General features: G+C 45.8%; 1 protein-coding gene across 5 annotated transcripts in view; it reads left to right on the forward strand.

Annotated features, from left to right (window-relative positions):
* Nucleotides 1-10,048, forward strand: part of LOC119433776 (treacle protein-like) — a 135,583-nt gene that overhangs the window by 54,303 nt on the left and 71,232 nt on the right. For 2 of the 5 annotated variants that reach the window (XM_049659131.1, XM_049659133.1), the window contains one exon: nt 7,507-7,580. The exons of the other annotated variants lie outside the window; for them this stretch is intronic. In XM_049659131.1, coding sequence (XP_049515088.1) covers nt 7,507-7,580 — 74 coding nt within the window. The remainder of the gene's footprint in view (nt 1-7,506; nt 7,581-10,048) is intronic. 5 annotated transcript variants of the gene reach the window in all.

Consider the following 10,048-nt stretch of genomic DNA (forward strand, 5'->3'; position numbering starts at 1 on the left):
GAACATACAGAAGAGAAATACACACAACAGAGCGCTCTGTTGTGTGTGTTTCTGTTCTATGTCGAAATGTTGCGCAATCCAACCCCTAGTATGCTGTATCAACACACCCAGTCCTCATCCTTGGCAAGTGTTCGTGCGTTCATGACAGGCGCGCTGGCTGCGCGTGTTATGAACGCCCCGGCAAACCACGCTCGCATGTCGTGCGAAAGGGCGTCTTGCCAGCATACCCTCTTTCCCATCTTAACGCACAGCACACCAGTGACGTCATAAATGCGTCGTTTTCTTTTGCTTGCGATTTGTGGAGAAGGGGCTTTCGCGGTGACATGTGACCGTGGGTAATTTTGACGTCTCAGGGGAGGTGTAAGGATTTCCCGCGCCCTGACTCAAACTTGTTATTAGTGAGTTGGACCGGTTTACTTGCCCACGTTTCTGTGCCCAATTTTTGCGATAAGCAAAGCTTCACGCAGAACCCTTTCCAGTTTGATTCCCTCCCCATATACCATCAAGATGTGCGAGAAGTCCGGGCTGCAGTCACGCGTCTTGCAGTGCCGGGGCAGATTTCCTCCTATGCCCGTAGGAAGCAAATTTCATTGATGCAGCGACCTGTCTGGCTAGCGTGTAGCACTTGCCGCGAGAGAGGGGGGACTTTATAAACTACCTAAGAGGGCACATTTCCTGAAAACGGTGGAATGCTTTTTCTTTCTTTTTTTTTTTTTTGCCACGGCCACTGTTCGCTTTTTTTCCTTTGAAATGAGTTAGTATAACCTGGCCAGCTCGTACGGCGCAAAGAGTAACCAGTCTTATGTCATTCTTTGTGGCCACCCGGTTTATGTTGTGAGACGGACCATGAAAATATCTCATTGACGCAGCCTTCTTAGGTTTTTGAGTCCTCGGTGGTGTCGGATTCCTTTCCAAATTTCTTTTTCATTTTTCTTAACACTTCCTGAACTAAAGAAATATTGGAATACTATGTAACTCTCGGTATCAAATCTTATTTCATTTAGTACTTGAGAACGTTTACGTTAGGTCAGTCTTGACTGTGCTATAGATATGTATTCGTCTATGTTCACCTTAATATCGTTATGTATAAATAAATTGATAGATTATCTTCAGGCGCTTGAGCTTTGCGTGATTATTATGCAACCTTGCTTTACTTTTATTCTGAAACACGTGACAAGCACCTATATATTCTAGAACAAGACGCCCCTCTCTCATGGTGAAAATCGATCCAAGGATCGAACATCCATCAATAAACTTTCAAACTTTCAAACTTTCAAAGTCGACGGGGGGGGGGGCACTCTGAACTCCATGTCATCCCCGACATAATGCTCTTTCGCCAAACCCTAATTTTTATTGTCTCTGTACCGCAGACACTACAGGAACACTTCATATAGAACTTACAGCTGAATGAATTTATAGTACCAGAATAACTTTTTAAAGGCCTAATTCCAAAGGAAACTTCCGAGAACGCTTCTGCAGGTGCTGCAGTGTCTTGAACTCGGCTCGTTTCGACCGCTGAAGGTTCCATTAGTTTGTAAAATGCGGGTAGTGGTGCCGCAATCAGTGCTGCACGGCAGCTATATACGCCAGTCTTTTCCCCCTGTAGACCTCCGCTTCGCGCGGAAGTTGTGGCAGTGTCCGGCTTTGGGGGCAGTATAGTCGTGATGGTGGTGGGTAAAAAAAGAAAAAAAAAAGAAAAATCGATCCCAAGATAGACGAAAAGTTCAAGGGCTAGAGCCGACGGGGCAGGGGGTGTGTGGGGACTGCTGTCTGGCCGTGGACAGAATACTAATCGGCCCGCGTGAATCTAATTAACACGGCGCGCACGCGCCGATGTCACGCCGTGAAAACGAGATCGCGTGCGGCGATTGTCCCAGCACTGATAGTGCCGACGGCGCCCTCACGCGGCCATCTGTTGAAGTGTGTGTGTGTGCCTGGCTGCTTTCGCTCTCCCTGGTGGGCTCACTTTCTTTGTTTAATAGCAGCGGCGATGCTGCGACGCGTCTGGCATAAGGACCTTATTCTGGCATGCAGCGGCAGCGAGCCTGTTGTAAAGAGAAAGCGGTGCACTTTCTGGCGTGGTTTTGATGCTAGCGATGGTGAAGCAGCGTCGGATGTTGTGCCTGTTTGGGTTTCTACGAAGCAATGGGCGCGGGAGGCCGACATGGGAGGCGTGATTTAGTTGATGAAACGACATCGCGGAACGCGATTTACCGGCGCCATTTTGAGACGAGACGAAGAGAGAATAGACACGAAAAAACGCGAATCACGGTCCACGATACAACGATACAACAGCACAGCTTTCTTGTTTAATTATATAGCACTACATATATACCAAGTGTCTTTTTTTCTTCTTTTGCTTCGCCAAACGGCCATTACTTCTACGAGAAATCAGAATGCGTAGTCGAAAAATTTAAAGCTCGGTCTTACACTTAAATAAATAAGGAAAGTGGTAGTTCAATCGATCAGCTAATCAATCAATCAATCAATCAATCAATTTATTCGTCATAGTTTTTACTGGAGTGCAGAAAAGTATCCACTGACCTTCTCCATTTCATGACGGATGCGTCGATGGCAGGGAACTTTTTTTTTTTCTCGTATTCCGCTCTCAGAAAACATCTGTGGCAGGAGGTGCGGTGTCGTCCTCTGATGGCATTTATGAGGAAGCAGCCCAGTCGTTGGGATGCTCAACGTATGGCCACCGGGATTGAACGGTGCGCGCTGTGTTCGTCTAATCTCGAAGGCCATGCTTAACGTAGCAACCTCTCCCAGTGCGGCTGTTCCTTGCATGTAACAAAGGAAACATTACAGCATTTGATTTCTATTGTATTTGATTACATACTTCACAAACTCATCTTATGTGGCACCTTACGAAAATCGATACGTGCTAAGCAAGTCTAGCGCGGACGTTGAGGTTGTGAAAACGGCTAGCTATAAACGCTGCAGCAGATACGCACAAACTGATCTGAGGTGACCAGGCAAGGAATTTGGCTATCCCCGCCACCCTTCCCCTTCGCAATAAGTATTAGGAACGGTCTATATGCTTGGCAGCTGTGCCATGAACATGCAGGATTTTTTGCAAGATCCGATGTGATACAAGAACGCTCTTGCACGTGGATATTGAGAACTTCCCGATTACGAAAATCTATCCGGAGGCATCCACACCGGCGTATCTCATATAGTCCCAGTGGTGGTTCGGTACGGTAAACCCTGTGTATCAGTCAGTCAATGGCGATGCACAATCGCCGGCAACCGTTGGTTTGGTTTTTGTCTAAATACGGTGCATACCTTTACAATACTGTAGGTCTGTCCACAATACCTCTTGGAAGCGCTTTCTGTCTACTTGCGGAACCTTCTATTACAGTTTAGACCAATGATTATCTTACAGTGCGTCACATCATGAGCACATTAGAACTTGCAAGAGACCAGGAACTCAAGAAAGAGACGAATTTACACACATTCGGGGGGTATGTCAGTGCATAGATAATAAGCGGTAGGTTGCCTTGCGTTGCGGAGAGGTACAAAGCTTGAGATATATGGCCTCTGTGATTGCGTGCGCCAGCCGATCTCGGAGACTATATATTGTGCGCGCGCTCTTCCTCTCTTTTGCCTAAACCCGGCGTCATATAGACGATCTTAATTTTGGTTCACGGGGACCGGCATTTCGGGCTGTTGTAAGGACAACTTCTGAATTTTGCGCGCTGTTACGTCGTGTTTACTCGATCATGAAATACTTAAAACATCTGTGGAACCATTTTCATGCACTTGAGTTGACCGCAATACCCGGATGCACAGGCTGTCACTGGCAACTAAAAAAAAAACCTCCCGCTAACAGCCCACGATGGCGAAGCTTCCTTAAAAATAATCTATAAATGAGGCTCCTTCGGCATCTCGTAAGCGCCGGTTACGGTGCCTCGAATAGCAGCGCCGTCATTGGAGAGTGCGCAGAATCGAGGCATTTTATAGCAGCCCATCGGGTCGAAGCGCCCCCTTTGTTGCCAAGTGTGAGACTTGTGTGTTCAGGGTCATGACCGATCGGTCTACTTATATTACTGATAGTGACGGCTCGTGCTGTTCAAGAGCTGAGATGACGTACGCAAATATTTCGTGAGGTTGACTTTAAAGTCCGTCCGAAGATCGCGTAAGACACCTTAGATGCAATAATCTCGATAACCTAAGACGCCGCTTCTCTAAAGCAACAACTGTCGCTAGATTATTATCACTTGGCGATCGTCTATCGCTATCATGACACGAGCACAAGGGACATATCGGACGCGTACTTCGTACATTATTGCCGCGACACGTGTGTGAGTCAGGGTTCGGTGCGTCGCCGTATCAACATGGAATCACCTTTATAGATGTCACGTGATATATAGCGGTGTGAATTCTTGTTTCTCTCGCTTTCTTTTCCCTCCCGTTTCTCTTGTATCTACATGCCTGGCATTCTTTTGCGTATACATAAGTGTTTGATCTCTTCCGTTAAACCTTACCGACATAATGTAGGGCGAAGTCAGAATTACAAAGAAGAGACACAGGTACACGGACGCTGTGACGCGCCTATGATGTGTATCTGTGTCTCTTCTTTGTAATTGTGCCCTCGCGCTACATTATGTAGGTAAGCAAACACCAAGTCGCCCAACAAGTCATTCTACAGAACACGAAACCTCAGTTGCGAGTGTAGCGCCTCGCCTGCGCGTTTCCTTCATCACTCCTGTCGTCTTATATGCAGTGCTGCCATGCTTGTCACTCGAAATTGCCGCGCGATTAGTGTAACTTCTGCGCTGCACGCAACTGGTGCTCGCCGCCGACAGCGCTACCTGGTGGCGCGACGGTGCGGAACAATGGCGTTCGGTCGCGCATTAAAATAGACCGCTCTCGCGTCGCCGCCGCTGCTTTAATAATGAGCCCCTAACGAGGCCGAGCCACCGACGCTGCGCATCGGGGCAATCGGCGGCACACCTGCGGCTGTTGTGACGTCAGGGCCGACTTAAATATAGGAGCACGCACGCACGCGGGCGTACAGAGGGTCTCGAAGAAGCCCGGGCGGCAGGTGTAGTACAGCGAGCACTTGGTTATTCGAGAAGACCCGCATGGCCACTGAAAGGAAAGCAAAATGCTAAGAGGGTTTAGGGAATGCAAGATGCGGTGATTCCTTTCTATACGAGAAAGGGATGAGAAAGCGCTGTGCCACGTGCGGCTGTTCTTTCACGCCGGTTTCAATTATGCGCGTCATCTTGTAGCGCTGCTGTTCTTGTTGAGCCTTTTAATGAACTTTGGATGGTTTTGTAGGCGATGACGAGGGACTGGGCTGAAGAAATTGACAGCCTGCTATCGTTAAATAGTGTGGGAAGAATGAAGGATATTGCAAGGAAACTTCTCTAAAATAATGTCATTATATTTCGAGGCGTATCGCGAAATATTAGAGCACCGAACTAAGGCGAACATGTACACCCGTTTTGTTTTGAGTAACGGGTTGACTTACGAGCAAGTGGATTAAATGAATACGGGCTGCATTCGTTGACGTGACAACCCTCCTGTTCTTGGGCACTGCGAGGTGATGTTTGAATAAAGAACTTCGTTGGTGTGCAAGTCTGGGTGAATGAACTGTTTCGGCGAGACTCATATATTTGGAGAATCTTGAGCCTAATCGCTGTCTTTTTTTTTAATCCACTTTCGGGTTTGCCTAACACAGGCTCGCCCGTAAGGCAGGCGTAGTTAATTGTAGGGGCGGTATATAATCTTCGGACCACTGAGCGGCGTTAATCTGTTCTCCCAGGCCTTTCAATTTGATGCCACTGAGTACGAGTTCCGATGACGTCAAAAGAGCGCATCTCACGCCACTTGTATGTTATGTCTGTCATCGCTGCTGAAGTCATCCTGTGCGGGAACTTTAAGGCTCAGTGACAGCGCTGATCGTTTACGAAGTGTTCCCTCGGGCGACAATTTCTTGAACCCAGTATCGACTGGCGCCTACCGTGATGTACGAAGTTCTGAAGCCTCTTTCTGCAGATTAAGCTGCAGTAATTTACGTTTGGTATTGAGTTGTATTGGCCGCGCGCGGCGTAAGGCAGGAAAACACGAATAAACGACGTTGGCTATCGAAGGACGGGGATGGATCCACGCACTAGATGCGTAAGTTGCTCGATGTGTTCACAGCAACAATAGTACGGTGGATGCCTGCGACATCAGACCGCTTTTATGCCAGACCCGAGTCTCGAAATTCGTGCTCCAATCAGAAGCTAGTGTCTGTATTCCTTTCGTTAGTCAATTAATGTATATTCGTATTCATTGTCATAAATGAGATAAAAAATATGTGTCGCAAAATACGTGACGCAGAAACATGCCAGAGGCAGGTTTCTGCGTTGCATGTTGAAAAGTATGTAGTCAGGATAATGCGCAGGAAAGTCGAGAAAGAAAGTTTCAAGGAACAGGGGTGAAAGGCAGAACCAATACCATTTAGTGGTATGTAGTGCTGACAGGTAGAAAAATATGACGGTCTGAAAACTGACATTCCAGGTGGGCAGTAGTCACTATACTTTGATTCCTACTCACTCTGCAGGGTGACTGCGTGGATATTTGCTGCTCAGTATTTTTTTAATGCGATAGCACTGTAGGTGTACTTCAACAACCACTTTGGAGGTATACCTAACAGAAAATATGGGCCGATCTCGAAGGCAGTGCAGTCTGACACAGCATCTGAAAGTGCTAGCTGTAACGATGGAATAGTGCTAGAAACTGGCAAGAAAAGCACGCGCCAGGCGTTTGAAATAGCGACTTTTTGCACGAGGGAAGCATATGCATGCCATGGTGGCCTAAGGCTTACAGTACTCTGTTGCTGTGCTGGAAGGCAGCGTTTTGATCCAAGAATCGGTGACACATTTTTTGTGGACTTCACCACTTTGGAGCTATCTAACAGAAAACTCGAGGTGAGCCCGTCACAGCGCGTACGGAATCGTAAGTTTGCGAGATATGTAGAAACGTCACTTTGATCAGCGAAAGTGTGGAAGGTCGCCCGTGACTCACGCGCGTGCAGCTGTCGAAACGTCACAGTCATCACGATCCAAGTACCGTATTTGCCCGTGTAAGGGCAATTACCGTGTAGACTCGTGTAAGGGTCGCTTGTTTCTTTCACAGTTTTGACGAGGTGCGGCCCTTACGCGGTACCGAACCTTTCGCTCGAAATGCACATCCCGGATCCCCGGATGTACCACTGTATCAGAGGTGAACGCGCAGCTCTCGCCATCTAGCAGCGGCGCGCGGAAGTACGCGGCGCGAGGCAGGGGTGCCGAACGCGATTGGTTCTCCGTTGGAACTCGTTTATTCCAAATTTTTTGGCTGCCAAGTTGGGAGTGCGGCTTTTACACCGGTGCGACCTTTACACGAGTCTATACGGTATGCTGTGGCGCACTTAGAGGGTTACCGGTTGCTAAGTTGCCTAGCTTCTTTTTTCTCCCTTGCTGTTCATTCGGTGTTGACTGTGTTGTTCTTTGTTCACCTTGTTCACAGGGAACAGTGCACCAGCAGACAGCCGGCGGTTGGGCCCATCCCACTCAAGAGCTTCGCGACCAAGGATGTGCCAGGTGCGTCCTCAGAACTTATAGAATCGTCGAGTAAAGTGGTTGAAGGAACCGAGCAATATTGTACAGTCGTGCACAATGGCGACAACTTTCGACATACCTATTATCAATTCCTGGGTGATTCCACGAGAGATCAACACGGGTCCAAAAATTCATATTTTAGATTCCATTCAATATTTTATATTTTGTGCGCATATCACTCGGTTGTACGAAAGTGAACTTGCCTTCTTTGAGAAATGGATACTTTAGGAGAAAAAAAATGTAGAAGTTCTTCAGGTTGCAGGCGCCATTTTCATGCACCGGGCATTCTTGCAAATTCACAACAATGTAAAATACAAAATGTTACGGCTACAAAGAATGAATTTTCTTCTGTAAAACGTATACGTAAAGAAGAGTCAGTAAGCGTTGTTTGAGGCTTCTGTGCAAAACGGAAGTGTTTTAGAAAAAATTCTTAATTTGGTACACTTTTCGAAATTTGCTATATTTACGAATTTTTATCTAGTAAACTAATGCATGTAGCCTTTTGAAATTTGGTGGGCTATGAGACCTTAGCCTGTTCAACGATTTTGCTGAATATTGTTGTGGTAGCACAAATTTCCATTTTTACAGTTTGCCTCAAATGTGAAGTTTTGACGAAAATGAACACTATTTAAAAGTCAAAATAAAAAAAAAACCATCGTTAATTTTTCTCAAAATTTCGTAAACTGCTGTCCACAGAAACTGGAAAAATAACATTAAAAAACATCTTGCATTATTTTGTTTTTAATGACAATATATGTGGTAGAAATGAGAGCTTCGCCGGGATGCAGCAAGGTGCTAAGAAATAGGGACATCGGGGTAAAAAGAACGTCCATTAGCCTCTGACTTGCCTAAACTTGGCCATGATTGCTACAAAAAGGGCAGTTTTGGTAAACTATTATTATGATTGCAAGCACGCAGTTCTCGAATGTCTAACTTTCTGACGTAAATTGTGCTACTGGGACATCATTCGCGCCCATATTTTGTTAGCGCTTTCAGATGATGCTCTTCTAAAAATCGTCTCTTTTGAACGAGTGGGTAGAGTGTAGTAGAATGGGGAGTGGGTCCGTGGGAGGCGGTGGCAAACCGGTGGTAAAGCGAAATACGTTGAAAGGTGCTGGCGGTGTGGCCGCCGCTTTAAGAGGAAGCTTTAGCTTGGGTGCTCTTATCTAAGTACATGTAAAACGAGAATTCGTTTTTCTCGGCTACCACTGCACCACATTTGATGACGTTTGTTGCAGTTCAAAGAAAAGTGAAACTCTAGTGACTGTTGGTTGCGATTTTTTTTTATTTAAGTCGTCAACTGTTTAATAAAATTGTCAAGCTAGCAGAGCTTCAGAAAACGAAACTATCAAATTTACAACTCTAACTCAGCAATGAAACATGATGTCACAATCTTGTAAACTGCACCTAATAGTAAATCTAAAGTAGACAAAATTGCTATATTCTACATGGCTTTAAAATAGACTACTATTTTGTGTGTAGAACTTGTTCAATATCCTTGTCAACAATATAACAAATTCATGTAAGAAATAAATTGCCACACCAAATTTGTCTGCTTTAAATGCTCTAATAGATTCCGTTCACAGGTCTACGATATCTTTTATATAGGTGCAGAGCTACGAATTTGTAAACATTGTGCCTCTATTTTTTTTTTTCAAACTTACCAATTCTTGAAAATTCCAGTTAAATAATGCAGGCCAGAAATCGACATTTCGCGTCCGAAGTCACTAGAATTTACTTTTCTCTACCATTTGCAACAAATTTAAGTAAAATCGGCCGAGTGGTTATCTCTGAAAATCGTTTCTGCGTTTTACATGTATTTGAATAGGCGGCATCGGAGTTGGGCCCGAGCTAAAGCTTCCTCTTAAGAGCAAGCTTTATTAGATTCGCTTCATTAGATCTGCGTGATCTGGCCCTCTGGATCAGTTGGTCTTATTGAAAATGCGGAAAGAACCGCCATTACTGCAGCGCTTCGTAAACTCAGGACGCGTTCTCAGCACGCTATCATCTTTTCCGATTTGCCAGCGGTGCTCCAACAATTATCCCGTGCATTGTATGGCAGCAAGTTCGGCCGACAGTCATTGATGTTAGCTAAGGAGCTCAGCAACAGGCATTCCATTCTGAAGTTTCAGGGGATACCGCCACATGTTGGACTTGCAGGCAATGATGCAGCATATTACATTAAGAGTGCCAATGAATCACCCCTTATATAAAGAGTTCTCAGCACTTTGAATATCACCTCACCATCCAGGAGTGGTTTTAGCATTTGAATGTCTCCTCACCATCCTGGAGTGGTTTAAGGAATCCGCCACGCAGAAGCTGTACGGCTATTTGATAAAGTAAGAACTAGTTCCAGGAACCCCCCCTCCCTGTTAACGCGAAACAGTTCATTCGACCTGCCAATACTTCAATAAAAACTAAACGCTCTACTTGAGGCTTCGCACAGAAGA

Source organism: Dermacentor silvarum, chromosome 11 (genome assembly GCF_013339745.2).
Source record: "Dermacentor silvarum isolate Dsil-2018 chromosome 11, BIME_Dsil_1.4, whole genome shotgun sequence".
Taxonomy (NCBI): domain Eukaryota; kingdom Metazoa; phylum Arthropoda; class Arachnida; order Ixodida; family Ixodidae; genus Dermacentor; species Dermacentor silvarum.